Source organism: Chinchilla lanigera, unplaced genomic scaffold, assembly GCF_000276665.1.
Source record: "Chinchilla lanigera isolate Chin_1 unplaced genomic scaffold, ChiLan1.0 scaffold00118, whole genome shotgun sequence".
NCBI classification, from domain to species: domain Eukaryota; kingdom Metazoa; phylum Chordata; class Mammalia; order Rodentia; family Chinchillidae; genus Chinchilla; species Chinchilla lanigera.
The window spans coordinates 3,299,320-3,318,406 of NW_004955519.1; the positions used below are offsets into that span (position 1 = coordinate 3,299,320).

The 19,087-nt window shown below is 35.7% G+C and overlaps 1 protein-coding gene across 3 annotated transcripts in view; it reads right to left on the minus strand.

The window, feature by feature from the left end:
- The window catches only part of Mospd2 (motile sperm domain containing 2), a 46,681-nt gene that overhangs the window by 9,183 nt on the left and 18,411 nt on the right, over positions 1 to 19,087 (minus strand). For all 3 annotated transcript variants that reach the window (XM_013507006.1, XM_013507005.1, XM_005409179.2), the window contains 5 exons: positions 17,650 to 17,804; positions 14,323 to 14,383; positions 12,193 to 12,231; positions 9,171 to 9,295; positions 7,918 to 8,094 (listed from right to left, as the gene is read on the minus strand). In XM_013507006.1, the coding sequence (XP_013362460.1) occupies positions 7,918 to 8,094; positions 9,171 to 9,295; positions 12,193 to 12,231; positions 14,323 to 14,383; positions 17,650 to 17,804 (557 nt within the window). The remainder of the gene's footprint in view (positions 1 to 7,917; positions 8,095 to 9,170; positions 9,296 to 12,192; positions 12,232 to 14,322; positions 14,384 to 17,649; positions 17,805 to 19,087) is intronic.

Here is a 19,087-nt window from a genome sequence, read left to right on the forward strand (position 1 = left end):
GCAAGGTCATGAGTTTGGTTCCCGGTACCGGAGAAAAACCAAAAAAAAAAAAAAAAAAAAAAAAAACCATGTTTATTTATCAAGCCCTTGAAAACCTGTAAGAAAAGTAAGAAAGTTTTTAAAAAATGAGGACTTCCAGGAAGATGGCAGTATGGTGAACAGCAGAAAATCAGCCTGAGGTTTGGTGTCCAGACACTGGAATAAAGCAACATGAGGAAGAGAAAGAGGGAAGTGGGTCCTTGGGACCCAGCAAGGATCTCAAGCGAGAAATAAAGTCCACAAGGTAGGTAGCAAGCAGTGCCTTCTCTGAGGCCTGACTCACTGCGTAGGAAGGGCTGTCCAAATCTGCAGGTGGATTGGTGACCCCAGAGGTCTCCAGAGAGAAATGTACCAGTGGAACAGAACAGTAGTGAATACAGCAGACTGCAGTGGCTAGTCATTTTTTTGGGTTCAGATATCCCCTAAGAAAGGGCAGTTGGCCAGCAGCCATCTTGGAAAGGGACAGACTGAACTCTGATTTTAGAGCAACTGCTAGCTCCATGTAGCAGCTCCCAGTGTCAGAGCCAAGTGGGACTGAGATCAGGTCAGCAGGAGGTCAAGGTGCCCAGTTCAAGTTTGCAGGGAGCCAAGTTCAAGCCAGTAGGATAAAATTGTGTTATCAGCCTAATAATGAGAAATGTGCCTGAACATCAGGGGAACTAAAGGTGCAGGCTTGCTGGGATTGTCTACTACCCACTTTAAATCTACATCTGGCTTGCTGGTATTAATTAACCCAATCTGGGCTCTGTTTTCCCAATTTGTCTACCAGTGACAGGAGAGACACATCTTCAAGTGGACATTTAGTTTTTATATTTTCTTCTTTTCTCCTTTTCTTGCTTTTGTTTTGTTTTCCTTTTTTCTTGGTTGTCTGTACTTGTTTTTATATGAGTGTGCATATTGTTTCTAGTTTTTTGGTTTTCTTGTTCTGCTTTTGTCTTCTTTCTTCTTTTTCTCTTTTCCTCCTCTTTTCTTTACTAGATTCCCAAAGATCATGTAATCTTTGTCTGCCAACCTTGCTTCTAATCTCTTCCTCTTCTTCTATTTCTCTATTTTTCCCCTAACCCCTTTTAAGTTTTCTCCCCTGAGGGTAAAATAGCCATATTGACAGCATATTTACCATATACGGTTTTCTGGTTTGTTTGAATTTTGTTGTATAACGACTAACAGAATTCATATGGTGGAAGGTAGCAAATCAAGTTACCACAGTTTGTCATCTTCTAGGCTGTTTGATGCTACTTTTATTTCTGATTATACCATTTTAGCCAAAGTGACATAATTGCTCTAATCAATTTTAATTCCTCGTATGCAAAGACTGAGATTTCCTAAAGATCATAAACAATACTATAGGCCAGTGCCAAAGAACCAGGGACTAGGCCAAATAGGCAGCAATTTCTCATCCTCAATAAATTCAATGGGTAGGATCTTGCAACAGACTCAAAATCCAAAGGTCAGCTATACTGGAAGACATCTGTGATTAGCAGTCATTTCCTTAGGGTTCTAAATACAAGCAATAAAACCACTTGCCATAAGCAATTTACAAGCATAAATCCAGGAATTAAACTTTAGAAAAAGCCAGAAAATGAGAAGAAACTTCAGCAAGATGTAACCTAAGACTTCTATCTCACCAAAGAAAAACCTGTAGGGAGTGGCTAAAGCTGGAAATACTTGGGTCCTGAGAAAAACATCTTGCGTGAGACAATTCCAGTCATTAGTCATTAGCCAATCCTGTGTCTTGTGATACTAACTTTGTCAAAAGTATAAGTAAACACCCCTACTGCTGTTGTACAGTTTCCCTTCTCCCATTTGAAAAGAGGCCTCCACCTGACATCAGCTTTTGTCTCATCTTATTCTTTAAATCATCTCACCATTTTCCCCTGGGACCATCAAATGCTGTGTAGGTTGAGGGAAAAACCCAGGGGGCAATGAGGCAGAACAATTTGAAAGCCACCCAGCTGGACTCTGGAGGGGTAACAGTGGAAGTCACAAAGCAGATAAATGAGTGCCTAGAAACAATAAATCAGAAAAACTTTCTCAGGTAACTACAGAGATGGTGACCATAATGAAAGAATTGGTTAGTGATTCTAGAGCAGATACAGATAAAAAAAAATATGGAAATCTTGAATACCCAACAGAGGAAAGAAATAGAATCCATGAAACACATTTAAACAGAAATTCAGGAGATTAAAAATATTCCTTTGAAAATATGCTCAGTAGAATCAACCAATGTGAGGACAGAACATCAAATATAAAAGACTGGATTGCAGCTAGTGATTTTTAAAAATAACAAGAGATCATGAAAAATCAATCCAACAGCTGCTAGATGATGCAAAGAAGAACAACATGAGATTGATTAGAGTCAGCAACAAAGCAGGAGATATTTCAAACAACAGAAAAAAACTGTTCACAGAAATAATGGCAGAAAACTTCCCTGGCATGGAAAAATAATTTGACATACAGTTAACCGAGGCATGTAGAATTCCAATTAGCCATGATTTAAAAAAAAACCTACATCAAAGCATACAATAGTCAAGATTCCAGAAAATCAACACAAGAAAATAACATTAACAGCTTTTAGAGAAAAGAAGGATATCACTATAAAGGAAAAGCCCATCAGAATCACAGTAGACTTTTCAACACAAACTCTCAAGTCAAGGAGACTTCAAAGGAATTATTTGAAGCACTAAAAGAAAACAACCTCCAACTCAGATTGATGTACACCACACAAACTATGTTTCAAAACTGATGGAGAAATGATACTTCCATGACAAAGAACATCTGAAGAAATTCATGACAACCAAATCAGCACTATACAATGTTCTGAAGGACATTCTAAAAAGAGATAACAAAGTTTACAACTCCATGAACCCAAACTGAATGAATCTACCTGGAAAAGAAAGTGACTAAATGGGGGGGGGCAAACAACAGGAAAATAATGACAAGGATTAGTCAATATATATCAGTTATAACCATCAATTTTAATGGTCTCAATTCACCAACCAAAAGAAACACACTGGGAGAATGGATCAAGAAGCAAGATCCCACAATATGCTTCATACAAGAAACACATTTAATTCAAAAAGAAATTCAAAGACTGAAAGTCAAATGTTGTCAAACAATACTACATGTGACAGGAACACAGAAAAAAGCAGGAGTAGCTATATTTTCTGCAGATAAAGTTGATTTCAAGCCAAGACTGATTAAGAGAGACAAACAATGCCACTATATCTTTGTAAAGGGAACAATCCAAGAATAAAAGATAACAATCATAAATACATATGCACCAAATACCAGTACATCCAACTATATAAAACAGATTGATTAACAGACATGAAAAATCAAACAACCACTAATACAACTGTAGTGGGGGACCTCAATACCCCACTGTCACAGTAGATCAACCAATAAAAAATCAACAAAAAATATCAGAACTGAACCAAACTGTTAAGCAAATAGACTTAGTACATGTCTACAGAGTGTTCCACCCCACAACATCACAATACACATTTTCTTCAGCTGTACGTGGGATGTTCTTCAGACCACGTATTAGGATATGGGAGGCTTTCCAGACCACATACTAGCTACCTGAACCTGCTTAAGTAAAGGAAAAGGAATTGAAATTATTCCATGCATATTATTGGACCACAGTGCAATAAAAATGGAAATGAATGACAAAAGAAACCATAAGAACTTTATAAACATATAGAAATTAAATAACATCTTGCTGAACAATCAATGGGTCACAGATAAAAACTAAATAAGAAATTAGACAGTTTCTACAACTAAACAATAATGCCAATACAATATGGGACACAATAAAAGCAGTTGTACAAGGGAAATTTGTAGTCATCAATTACCATATCAGAAAAACAGAGCTAGCTCAAATAAACAACAGAATGTTGAGCCTCAAGCTTCTGGAAAAACAAGAGCAAGTCCAGCCCAAAACTCTAATGAGGGAGGAAATTATAAAAACAAGAGCAGAAATTAATGAAATGGAGATTAAGAAAATAATGCAAAGAATCACTGAATCAAAGAGTTGGTTCTTTGAAAGAATAAATAAAACTGACAAATCCTTAGCCAATTGTATCAAAAAAAGGAAAGAAAAGACTCAAATCCATGGAATTAGAAATAACAAGGGTAAAATCACAACAGATCCTATATAAATCCAGAAGATCAACAATATGTACTTATGGAAAACACAGAAGAAATCGACAGATTCCTAGATATATATGAATTACCAAAGCTGAATGAAGAAGATATAAAAATTCTAAATAAACCAGTATCAATGAAATTGAAGATATAGTAAAAACCTAACAACAAAGAAAACCCTAGGCCCTGACAGACTCACTGTTAAATTCTAGGAGAGAAGACCTAATGCCACTACTTCTCTAACTCTTGAATGAAATTGAAATGGAAGCAATACTTCCAAATTCATTCCTAGAGGCAAGCATGACCCTGACATAAATCCCAGAGAAGGACCCAACCAAAAAAGAGAATTACAGGTCAATCTTCCTACTGAATACAGATATAAAAATCCCTCAATAAGATATTGGTGAACAGAATGCAATAAATCATCAAGAAGATTATACGTGATGGTCAAGTAGGACTCATTCAAGGGATGCAGGCATGCTTCAACATACTCAAATCAATAAATGTAATACACCATAGTAACTGAACCAGGAGAAAACCATATGATCATCTCAATAGATGCAGAAAGCATATGACAAAGTCCAACATCCACTTTTGATAAACACCCTACAATAAATTGGAATAGATTGTCTTTATCTCAATCTGATAAAAGCCATCTATGACAAACCAACAGCCAACATCATACTAAATGGACAAAAACTGAAAGCTTTCACTTTCAGGAACAGGACAAGGAAGTCCACTATCACTACTCTTATTCAATATAGTTCTGGAAACAGTAGCCAGAGTAATTAGACAAGAGGAAGAAATAAAAGGAATAAGGATAGGAAAAGAAGAATTTCAATTATCATGATTTGCAGATGACATATTCTACATAGAAGACCCCAAAAACTCTACCAAAAGACTTCTACATTTAATAACCAAATTCAGTACTGTAGTTGGACACAAAGTCAGCAATCAAAAACCAATAGCATTCCTCTATACAAACAACAAACTCAGAGAGAAATTACAGAACTTTTCACAATAGCATCGAAAAAACTGAAATACCAAGGAATGAATCTAATGAAGGAAGTAAAAGACCTTTACATTGAAAAACTACAATACTGTGAAAAAGGTGATCAAAGAGGATACCAGAAAACAGAAAGACATCTTTTATCTTTTGTTTTTGGCTATGAAAAAACAATATAGTGAAAATGGCTATACTTCCAATATTGTTACACGGATTCAATGCAATCCTAATCAAAATACCAATAGCATGCCTCACAGAATTAGAACAATCTTAAAATTCCTCTGGAACCAGAAGAGAACTAGAATAGCAAAAGCAATTCCGGGCAACAAAATCAAGAGTGGAGGCATCATAACATCTGACTTCAAAGTATACTGCAAAGCTACTGTGATAAAACAGCATGGTAATGTGTTGGGGACCACAAAGTCACAATGGCTAGTTTTACATACTTCCCTAAGAGATGAAGGGAGTCTTGGGATTTTTGGTATCACACTTTTGAGATTTCCCATTATCACATTAGGGGTGGGCCATTCCCTCCCACCTACTAAGACTAAGACTAAGACCACTGAGACTAAAGATACTCCAGGGCAAGATCCTCATTAGTTTAAGCTTACCACTGCCCTTTGAGATATCCAATAATCCCCTCTTCAATAAAAAATGCTGAGGTTCTGGCTGCCTCATGGACTTTTGTTCCCTGTGAACAACTGGCCATCCCAGATCCTCACAACTTGCTATTTGTCTTTTGCTCTTCTTTCTCTCACTGTGAACTGTAACACTTTGCAGAAGACTGGAGGCTCACTGCAGGCGTCCCCAATTGTACTAGTAAAAAACAGACCCGAAGATCAATAAAACAGATTAGAAGATGCAGAAACAACTGCAAATATACTCAGCTACCTTATCTCTGACAAAAAGGCCAAACACGTTCACTGGAAGAAAGTCTTTTTAATAAGTGGTGCTGGAAAAATTGGCTTTCCTAATACTAGACCCATGTCTCTCACCATGCACTAAGCAAATGTCAAAATGGATCAAACAACTAAATATTACAACTGAAACACTAAATCTGTTAGAAGGGAAAATAGAAAGAACTCCTGAAAACACTGATGTAGGCAAACCCTTTATGAACAAAATCTTGACTGCACAGGAAATATCACAAAGAATCAACAATTGGGATCTCATCAAAAACCTTTTGCAGAGCAACAGAAACTACCAAGAGTGAAGAGACAATATTTTAGCCAAATGTTCCTCAGACAAAGAACTAATATCTAGACTATATAAAGAATTCAAAAAAAATCAGATTCCCCCCCCCATTTAAAGACCCAATCCAAAAAATAACTCCAAAAATGGACATCTGAAATGAATAGATACTTCTCAGATGAAGAAGTAGAAATGGCAAATAAATGTATGAAAAAACGTTCAACATCATTGGTTGATGTGATGCAAATGTTAAAAATGCTGACATTCTATCTTACTCCAGAAAGAATGGTTATCATCAAGGTATCAAACAATAACAAATGCTGGTGTTGCTGGGGGGAAATAGGAGCCCTTCTCCACTGTTGCTGCTAGTGTAGACTGGTCTAATCACTGTGGAAATATGTGTAGAGATTCCTCAAAAAGTTAGGGTTAGATGTCCCATTTGACCCAGCTATTCCTCTTCTGGGTACTTTCCCAGAATTAAAAACATCATATCACAGTGATATATGTGCACCCATGTTTATAGCAGCAGAATTTGTAATAGCTAAATCTTGGAAACAACCAAAATGCCCATCAACTGAGGAATGGATAAAGAAGACGTGTTTTTTTTTTATATGATGAAATACTGTTCTACCATAAATAGGGTAAGTTTGAGACATTTCTAAGTAAATGGATGCACCATGAAACTCTACTATGAAGTGAAATAAATCAGACACACATATTTAAATACCACATTGCTTCTCTGGTGTGAGGAACTAGATGTATAAATAAGGATGAAAATGTATAATAAATATTGGGAAATGGATGAAAATGCTCAAATGAGAAAGGGAATAAAGGAGGGGAAAGGAAAGAAGAGGCAAGATAAAAAAGGAAAAAAGTAGAAACAAAGCTTTTGTAAATGAGAGGAAGAGGTGTTGAAGCGAGGGGAGGAGAATGGGAAAAAAGACAAATTAAGATATATCATGTACAGTATAAATTACCTATGATGAATGTTATCATTATTTATATCTAAAATATACCAGGAAAATTAAAAAGAAATGAGATAGAGGTTGGGTGCAGTGTCACATGCTGTAATCACAGCTACATGGGAGGCCAAGGAAGGAGAATCACAAGTTTGAGGCAAGTCTGGGTAACTTAGAGACCCTATCTCAAATTAGAGAGAAAAGAAAGAAAACAAGGGCTGGGGACGTAATTCAGTAGTAAAGTGCTTGTCTAGCATATGTGAGGCCCTTGGTTCAATTTTTAGCCCTACAGGAAAAGGTATGGTTTTATATTAATCAGTTTAGCTTTTTATCTTAGATACATAAAACGTAAAACAATTCCTTCTTTTCACGTGCACTTCACCAATATTATAGAAAGCATGGGCTTGGCATTTTATACACTGAAAGTGGTGCTACTAATCAACTCATCCTTCTTTCGTTTTACAAAGATATAGAAGGGCAGGAAGTTGAGTGAACTACACAAAATCACACAGCTAGTGGTAGAACTGAAGCTAGAACACAGCTTTGGATTTAATTTAATTTAATTCATATAATTACCTTTTTTGGAAGAACTGTTTGTTCCTCATTAGAAACTGTCTCCAAGGTTTCTTTACCATCACTTTCTATGTCTTCTCTACTTGAGGTCTCATCCTCACTGGCAACAGGCCCGTTCTCACACAGTGGCGTCTGAAAGTCATCATCAACCAGGGGTGGGTAGCTATACTTGAAAGGGTCCTAAAAGAAAAGGATTTCATGTCAGCCTGCAAAGGGTTGGGTGAACAAGAAATTCTCTGATAAAAGACTTAAAATTCATTCCTTTGGCCAAGCCATCATGAAGGATAAAGGAGACATTTATAGCTAAATCATGGATAGCAAAAGACTTCAAATAGAAAATTTTGGTTCAAGTCTTTTCTATTCAAAGAAAACAAACAGGAGGACATACCAAAACTTCTTTTTATCTTATAGTCCTTGGTTCTCATTGAACACAACTTTACCAGGAGGCAGTATACAAAGTAGACTGCAGAAATTAAGTGAAATATGAAGTTCACTGAAAATTTATCAAATCTGTAGGTTTTACAGTTTATAAAAAAGTCACTGTCATAATTGGTTTCATTGTTGTATAATAAAAAATTTAGCATGTACCCACTATCTTTAAGTAATAAAAATCCATTTAAAAATATCTTGAGTGCTGAAGGTAACTTAGTGGTATGATCTTGTTCAATAGAAAATTAAAAGAAAACTAAAGACACCACAAAAAAAATTCAGTAAGTTATAGGTCATCTGATACTGGAATATTATGTAGCCACGAACAAAAGCAAGAATACTTACAACATATTGATTTGGAATGATATTTAAGACAAGGTGTGAAGAAAAAAGGCAAGATTAATAGTGTATAAATATATCACCTGTTTAAAAAGTATAGGAAAAGGAAGATTCATATATACTTGTGCATACGTGCTATACACTCCTCTGGAAATTATTGTAAGAAATACATTTAGGGAAGGGAAAAGGGTGGTTGGCTAAGAGTAGGAGGAAACATTTTATTAAAGACTTATTTCCGAATACTCTCCTGAATACTGAATACTCTTCAGTTTAGAACCATGTAAATATATTATGTATTCAAAAGTAAAAATAAAAATAACTTAAAAACTTAAGCGAAACATGTCTGTGTCATTGCTTGCCACTTTAAGATATCTGTGATCTTTCTTTGGATGTTTTGATACTGCTTTTCCTTTGTCCTTGAAAGAATACAGTCTTATGTACTGTCAGCCAGCATTATTTCATAAACACATTTCAAGGACTATACTTACAGTTCCACCCATGTGTGGAGGCAGGTATTCTACATTGACATAGTCCTGGATTTCATTTTTGCTTGCAAACTTCAATAAACTCACTGCTTCTGGGCCAAGCCAGCCTTTTACAACTCTGAAAGCAGCTGAAGAAAAAAGTCACAGCATTAAAATTCTTTTCATTCTCTCTATGCATTACCTTATTGTATGTGCTAATCCAGGTCTTGCTGTGACTATCCCTTACAGGTTTCAAATGTTCCATGAAGATTAAATTACTACTGATGATCTCTAGGAAACTTATCAGGTTTTGGATCTCTAAATATATCCATCGGTGATCTAAATCACTAAGATTTCTAGACCTTTCAATCAAACTGTCACGTGAGCGAAGGAAGAACTGAACAATCTATGAAGAGCCATTTGTCTTAAACACTCAATGGACAGAACTAGAGACCACACTCATAAGTGAAATAAATCAGACCCGTATGTGTAAACACCGTATGGTCTTACTAACTTAAGAACCTGAAAGAGTGAGTAAAAATTATGATAGATATTTTGATATCTATCAAAATATCTGATACAGTATGACAGATAATGGGAAACAAAAGGAAACTTCTTAAACGTAAAGAACAACTAGGATGAGGGAAAAGAGAAAAGAAAGAAGGGGAAAATTATGTATATATGCATACACAGGATAGCTAACAGTTGTACCACTGACTTCTATTGCTTTATTGAAAGGAACAGTTAATGTTTAATTGTTTGATCAATCTTACATGTCTATATTTGTTTACCTGAGTGACCAATTTGAAGATATCAATACGTCACAACTGTTGTTAATTTCCCATCACCTTGTCTGAAACTGTATTGCTTGTATCGTTTTTGTGTTATTTTGTAAATGTGTGTGTTTGTTATTATGTTTTCATCCTTTTATCTTTAAAATAGAAAACAAAAAAACACTGAATGGGAAAGCCTTCCCAGAGGAGAAGTCAGGAAGAGAAGGGAGTAGCCCTCACTATGGGTGTGAACTAGACCTGAATTTCCTTCCTAACTCTAAACTCTGCCTTTTGCCCAGGCCCTGCAGTTTAATAACTGTGAGGAAGTTACAGAAACTACAAGAATAAATGGTTATCAGACACAGCTGTTTGGTAATTACAAGCTTGTTCTGTCATGCCATTTCTTACTTTCACTTAATTTTTAAACCTCATTTCTAATGAGACACTGAACAGCCCATTTTAAAGCAACAAAAAAGAATCCTGCATTAGATGTGCAAAAGTGTCAATAGAATAAAACAGCAAATAAGAATAGCATGACAAACATTAAGTAGTAACTCAGAAAAGTACTTTTTACTTTTGCTCACTGTGGTTCAAGTTTTTTTTTACATGATATTTAAATTTTCATTAATTTCAATTTTAAAAGCTTGTGAGTTGACAGGTTTGAAGCTTTGCTGCTGGAATTAAATAATGTGAAGAATTAGCCTCACTCAAAGAGCCGTCAGCCCTCTACTGTCAGCTTCCTCGAGGTAATCCTCAGGTCTGCTAAGACTGTCTGCCTTGCCTGGGGGCCTGGATCACACTGGGTCAATACATTTAGGGTGGGAGCTGGCTATGGAGGGAAGACCGATACGTGATTTAGGTTTAGGGGCTTTGAGGAAACTGATAGTAGGAGACTGGAGACAAATCAGCCAGGAGGGGGTCAGTCATGTTCGTATGACACTTCTTGTTCCTTGTTTATTAAGTACTTTTATCTTAAGAGGCTACTAGATTTTTCTCAAATGCTTTTTTGGTGTCCACTGAGATAGACGATCATGTAGATTTCCCCCTTCATTCTATTAATCCTGGTAGCTTATAGGTTTTCACATGCTGAAACAACTTTGCATTCCTGAGTAAATCCCACCTGGTCATAGTGTACAATGCTTTCTATATTCTGCTGGATTCACTCTGCGAGTGCATTCTGAGGACTGGTGCATCTATATTCATAAGGGTTAAGATCTATAAGTATGTACTGCACTTTACTTTTTCTGTTTGGTATTACGACTATATTTTCCTCATGAAATGAGTTGGGAAGTAGTACCTCCTCTTCTATATTTTAGAACTGTTGATAAAGGATTGGTATTAATTTTTCTCTAAATAATTCACAGAATTTACCAGAGAAGCCACCTGAGCCAGAGCTTTTCTTTGTGGGATGCTTTGTCATTACTAACTCAATTTTGCTATACTTTCATTCTGATTCTTTTTGAGTCAGTCAACAGTTGGTGGATTGGTAAGAATTTATGCAGTTCACAGGTTATCTACTTTCTTGGCATACTTTTGTTCATAGTACTCCCTTATAATCCTTTTTATTCCTTTAAGGTCAGTGCTGATGTCTGTTTTTAATTCCAGATTTTATTAACTTAAATCTTTGTTTTCTATCACTTTTAGGTATACGTCTGTCAATTGTATTGAACTTTTCAAAGAACCAAATTTTAGTTTTGTTGATTTTCTCTAGTGTTTTCTATGTGACAAATGACTTTTAAAAACACCAGTGACAGTTAACGTACATTCAGAGAATAACATTGAATTTATAATCACTCTGAATTTGGTAAAATATTTTTCAATGGTTTTTTCAAAACTATCTCACCAAAAATATGTATGACTGTCAAAAGGGCCATGTGACCACAGTGATTTGGGCTGAATATCACATTTATACCACCTTCATCCTCAACACTTGAAGTCTCTGAGAAAACCTAGCTAAGACCTGTGTTCTGAGGCATAGCCTATACCTGCGTTGACAAACTGAGGCTTCTGATTATAGTTTCTTTAAATGATTGAATAGCCTGCAGCTGTTTTCAGGAAACAATAGTGAGTAACTCCAGAGTGTGGGGCATAAAACATCAGCCTCATTTCCTTAGAACTGCTTCTGACTATTCTAGCTTTGGCCTCTTAAAAGTATACATGAAGTAGAATACAAACATTTCTTTAAACAGTTGTAGTAATATGGTTAAATTGGCAAAGAAAGAAAAAAGCAGATCAGACATTTTGTTTTAGAAAAACATAAATAATATACTTGCCATTCATTATCCAAGGCATATCAAAGATCACCATTTTTGCTGAAAGATGAAAAACATTTAATTGAATGTGACTTACACCTTTATAATATCACTTATATTTAGCCTAGAAAAACTGGTAATTTCAGTGTAAAACTAAACCGGCTGATTCAGCCCTAATTTAGTGATGTGTGAGTGGTGCCAGGACTGAAATAACACCTCACAGTTTGACAGGCCTGCTCTGGAAGAAGACTCATTGAAAATCAATAAAGCACTGTTACAGTCCTTTGGCAAACAGTCTGTTTCTTTGTTTATTTATTGCTTGCATTGTTTGCAAAAAGGTACAAAAGAAAACGGTTAAGTGGGTAAGTGGAGTCTCTGGATGGGGTCTGTTATATTAGTGCTGAATGGTGACAGAACTTCAAAAACATTTTCATGTCTAATGCATGGTTGCAATTATAATTGTCTAGATTTTACTGTTAAACCAGTCTCACAGTCGTCTTTTCCCCTCTTAATAAATTATTCTGTTTGGAGAAAAACTGCTTTTACTTTTTAATATTATGAGTTCCAGGAAGCCAATTATTCTAAAGCATGTATGAATATTATCTATATATTGAAGATACGAAACAGTCCTATTAACAACTGTGAGAAAGAACAAGAAACCACAAAAGAGATTTTTGATGTCCAATTCATTCTTCTACTAGATGAATCAATATGTAATTTCATTCTTCTCTGGGCAGAGAACCTCCTAGGGTGGTTATATTACTGCAGTTCATGTAAACTACATACGAAAGAACACATGTTATCCGGAAAGAGGAAGTGTGGTGCTCAATGTCCACATCTTCACCTGAGATATACTTAAGATATGACAGTTCTATTTCATGGCAGGTTTTGAGGAATGATCAATTTATGATTCCACAAAATTCAGTACTTGGAAAACTACATGTTGGTAGACTATATATATATACATTATCTGTATTTACCTGAAATGAATAACATTGAATCAATGATAATAAAGATCCATGAATTTATTAATAATTTTCTCAAAGGAATCTCCAATGTATTTTATAAAATAATGATATTTATATTATTTCTAAGTGAGTTTACAAACTCTTGTAGATAGCTTGATAAACAGGTAGATATTATAGTTTCACTTTGTCTATAAGAGGAACCAGCTAATAATAATAAGTGGTCATTCCCTATTAAAACCTGACTAGCACTGATCAGCGAGTATTACTGAACTAGGGTACCTGTCAAGATACAGGAAAAACCCATAAGGAACAACAGATCCCACAGGACTTGATCATTCTATCTAAGAACATTCAGTGTTCTCTATCTAAGAACACTCCGTCTGAAGAGATGTGAGTGCAGAGCTAAGGGTGGCAATGACTCTCAACATCCATTACGCTCTTTGTCTGCTCCTCCCTTTACATCAACAACAATATGACAGTATGCCAAAGTAAGATGATTTAGAGACTTTATGCTTTCGTGTCACCTGAGTCATGAGTCCCAAAAGACCTTAACTGTGGTATTCATTAGGAGTATGCCCAGGCAGATCTGTGAATTTCCTACATATGTATGTTGGTAACTTGTTTTCCTGGGGGGAACCTATCACATAAATCCAACAAATAAAAAAATGAGTATATAAAGTTTAGCAGTTCTTGGAAGAGTTATGATTAAAAACGAACAAACTACAAAAACCAAATTCAAGTAAGTACATTCCAGTGAAGTTATTTTCTGACAGTTTCCAAATAGCAACTAGTGATACATTGTACTTTATGTATCAATATTATTTATTATACATTATATTTGATCAATATTGCTTATTCTTACATGCAAGATGTTCCATATAATAACTACTATTTTAAATGAATTTTTAGGGTGGAAATCAGTAATTGCAGGCTAATGTTGTAAATAAATGTATGTTTGTATGTACCTGTATGTGTATTATTACAGGGTTCCATATACACAGATCAGAAGTTAAACTATAAAGAAAATGATTACTTATGAAAAATTTTTCTCTGTCTAATAACACACTTAAAACATCAGAAAACAATGTTTCAGCTATGCAAGTGTATAATAATATAAGGCTCCAGAATTCTCAGACATTATCTACAGTTTCAATATATTTTTATAAATGAGTGAGTTACTTACAGAGGTATTTAGGGTAATAAACCCTAAAGCAGTTGATGATAAAGCGTACAAAGTCCATGTCCTAAAATAAACATTAAATCTTTAAGACTATTCATATTAGAGGAGTAGAATTGCACATTTCTAAAGGTGATATATTATTAAATACAAATAATTAGTAAATTCTTAAAAAATAAGCTCAAATATAAATGTCTATATTCTAAGGATTAAGGTAATGCATTATTAATCCATTTATAATATTCCATACTAAAATTCAGATAAAGAGATCAGATTCTTAGCCATGTTTTAAAATTATTAATATTACCTCAAAGTAGTTACATACTTCAGATTGCTAAGGCAATAGGCTGTGGATTTAAAAGCAATCCCTAGAAAAAATTCTAAAAATCTATTGAACACATTACTGAAGCAAGTATCCATAGAGTTTAAAACCTGACTATTTGGAATAATAATATGTGTATCTAAGCTCCAGTACAGTATTTGCTTTCTAAACCTAACTTTTCAACCTTAATAAATACCTTCAATAAAATATACAAGTTAATCTTATCACACTGATCTGCTATGTTTACTTTACTTCTGATCACACTAACCTGTTGCATCTACTTTACTTCTGGCTTCTTTCCTTTTATTTGAGATTCTCAAATTAGGTCTTTAGCTATACTCAAGGTTGTTCATTGAGTCTAATTTCTAGGAGACTTTATAAACATAGCTACCTGGCTAGTTCTAATGCTTTCAGTACAGCAACAGAAAATTAGGTCATTAGGGGTATTATTACACCTCATTTTGTATTACTCCATCACCATAGGCCATCTCATTAACACCAACTGGCTGCCTTATAAAAGGCTGCTGGATGAAAGACATAACTAGGCAAAGTGAAATCTCTCACACTTACTGAAAGGTGGGCTGCTCTAGAGATAAGCATCTATAAAGTCACCCCTGGCACGTGAGCTACAGCAGCTTTAACTACAGTAAACTGAAAGCGTCCTTACAGGTCTTAAGGATTTATTATGAGAAAAATCCTAGTGTGTAATAATACTGTAAAAATTATCATTATATCTACTGTGCACAGTTCCACAATTGGTAGTTAAATAAGAGTCAAAGAAAATAGCTGAGAAAAATGAGTAGTATCCTTGCTCATCAAATCCTGACTTACTGCTATTTTGGTTGGACTTGGTAGGGTGTAGCTGGTTATGTTCACATTCTAAGAACATTAGGAATGCTCTAATGCTCTAGAAACAAAAGAATGCTCTGCATTCTAAGGGTACTTTTGCTTTTGAATGAGTTAGTCATCAATCTTATAAAATATCCTTCTTTTGAGAAATGAAAGATTTTTCTTCTGGTTTAACTATCAGAAATGGACACTTCTAAAACACTGGTTTTAAAATATGGCAACTGCGTAATTTTAAATGATTCTACTTCTTTCATGCAGGCAGCTGTAACTGGTAGTCAAACTGGTAGCTTATGTTAGCAAATGATTTGCTTATGTTTTGCCTTGTAATTCTATATATATCTTTACAAGCTGACTTAAATTCTGTGTGAATCATGAGAGTCATATATAAAAATAAATTACCCGCCTACATTAATCTTATGTAAGTTAAAACATTAATAATGACTGAAATATTTAGTAATGCAAATACTTCATTTACTTATTAAAGATGATGAGATAGCGTGAACAGCTTGAAAAAGACAGCTCTAGTCAATTTTCTACGCCTATATTTGGTAATCAAAAACATTAGCATTTATTTTTCATGGTTCTGGGTTAATAAATAGGAGGCTATCATACTCAAAGGATAAGAAAATTATGATTTACATTTATGGAATATTTACTCATCTAGGTAATTTGATTAAATATGAACATAAATGATTTACTCTATAATTTAAAACCTATTCACGTGGAAACTACAATGGAAAAATCCATGGCACTGGATTCTTAAAAAGTACAGAGAAAGAGAAACATGAAAAATATATCTCTGGTTCTACTACCCCCTGAACTTTTTAACAGTACTTTCTAGCCTATTTTTTATTTAAGTCTAATGTTTCATTTTGGGGGGAGGGAATAGGAGTCACCATATTATAGTATTATAGCTTTTTTTCATTAGAAGTATTGTCTAATATTCCCACAAATTTTTTATGAACATCATTTTACATAGCTACATATATTTCATCAATTGGATATAGCATAATTTAGCATTTCATCGTATAGGACATTTGTTTTTCCTAATTTTTCACTATTTTAAATGACATTCTTAAAAACTTTGTGATGTGCAATGCATCTTCTGTCTTTCAGATTATTTCTTTAGAATAGGTTTCCTAAAGTTAGTCACTAACAAAATAGGATGAGTACAAACACTTTAAGATTCTTAACATACTATTCCAAGTGGATATCCAAGATTGCAAAAGAGCTCTCAGTAGGTCTACAAATGCCATCTCGCTGCTACCAGAATCAGCCATGGTTTAATTAAACATGAAGCATCAACACTTAGAAAAAAATGTGCCAACTGATCTCAATCGCTGCTAAAGGGTTTATAGTTACCAGCGAGGAACAAAAAGCCCAAATTAAAGACTGGTTGATTTGACTGCTTTTCTTTTTGAGATGGCACCTCACTATGTTGCCCAGGCTGGCCTGGAACTCTCGGGCTCAAGTGATCCTTTTGCCTGAGCCTCCCTAGTAGCTAGTACTAGGTGTACACCATCACACTTGGCTACTTGATATTTTTTTTGAGACAGGGACTCACTATGTAGTTCAGGTTGGCCTCAAATTTACAGTGATCCTTCTGCTTCAGCCTCCTGAGTGTTGAGATTATAGGCATAAGCCACCATTCCCTGCGACTGACCTATTTTTTGAGGTTTGCAAAATCACCTAAAGGAAACAGGTATCTAAAGCCAGCCAAATCAAGCAAATAGGAAACAATTCCAAATAAGCAAATACAGTTATCCAACACAATCACAAAGTGCCATATGTGCAAATTTAAGCATCTTACAACTGTAAAACATGGTATAAATGTAATGTCATAAAGATCATACATGACTTTACTCAGTATTTACTGAGTGTGTTCCTCTGTGCCAGGTATAGGGGTGGGTGCTGTAGGTTATAAGTCTTGGTAGAAAAGTTCACTGTTACATCAACACATGCTCTGCGATTCTTGACATCCTACCTCTCCATCCTCTATATAAGACAAGAACATCTATAGGCAATCTAATGTAAGGCAAAAATATGTGAAGCCCACACCTAAGCTAACTCCATTTTACAGCAATATTTGGTTGGCAGGAAGGACAGAAGAGAGAAAGCAAGCCAGGATAAACAATGATTTAGAGTTAATAAAAAATGCTTACTATGCTATTTAGTCCAGTTTCGGACAGGTCAAACATCACCGTGACAGGTTTCCCATTTTCTCTCTTAGCATAACGTTCCAACCAAAAAGCTATAAGCTTCTTTTTGTCCATTATGGTTTTCTGGTCTTTTACATGATATTTCACCCTGATCCAGACTTTAAGCAGAAGAAAAGATACAAATAAGAACAAGATTTAGAGCATTTTAATATTATTATACATATATAGTCTTTCCCTTAACATGTTTCTTCATTTATAATTCTTTTTGTTTCATAGATTTAAAACATCTTTCTTTTAAATGAGAAAGAAATGCTCTTCTGACATTAAACAAAAGAGTAGCGGAGAGGTAAACTAGTTTTTTTCCCCTTAGGAAGTAAACAAACTTCAGTTTTAAGTAAGAGGAAAAAAATGCTGCTAAGCAAACACTACTTGGCAATAGCCTAAAAGTGCTCTTCAGTGTGCTTGAAAAAAGAGCCAATGGTTCTGTCAAACACTAGAAAAAAATGTTCATCCCAGAGGAGAAGCACTGGCAGGTACAATGGAAGCTGGGCACGTGAGTAGAGCGTGGCAAACCCTTCAGGTGGTGGCAACTGCCATAAAGTGCAATGAGTGGGGTCACAAGGTGCTAACCAGAGATGGGCTGGGCTTGAAGAAGTTTGAGCGAAATGCTAGGGCATTTTGATTTTCCTATTTCAAAACACCTCTTGGGCAGCTGGAGGGGGAGCAGACTGGAAGGGGCAGGGAATGCAACCCAACAGGCTACAGTATGGGAAGGGTCTAGGAACCAGGGAGTGAGCGGTACTTAAGCCGAGAACTGAGGAAGTGGCACCTAGTGATAGAAAAGGAACCAATGAGAAGCTATATTAGAGGAGAGGCAATGAATGGGCTGCAGCTCGGCAAATTCACTGAGGGCTAGTGGTAAGATGCGGAAGGTCAGATGTGGGTCTTGCTGGAGGTGGCTGAAAAACACTCAATTGCACCAGTTGGTGGGCACCTGGGTATGTGCATGTGGCCTGGGAACTGGGTAAGATCGCCACTGTGTTTGGGGAGGGAGCTGAAGCTGCCAATGTGCGTGAGATGATTCAAGGAGACAGTATCAGCCGGAAAGTAAAAGAGGCCAAGAAAGGAACGAAGCCTGGGAAACAAGCTATGAGAAAAGCTTGAAAAGGAGGAGACAGCGATAAGAAGCACATACAAAGAGAATACTGTTAAAAAACAGCCCAGATCACAAGCTTCAGAGAAGGCAAGCAAGCTGAGCACAGGGTATGTGTTCAGTCTGGGCCTCAAAAGTGCCTGCCAAGGCCCACCCTTGGTACGAAAGCAAGCTGGATTCGGGGCAAGTGGGAAAGCAGGACAAGAGAGTCACCTGAAAAACAGAAATGGTGTTACTGTACCTCTTGTTGTTATAGTCCTTTCAGAAAAAGGCAAGGGGAGATTATGG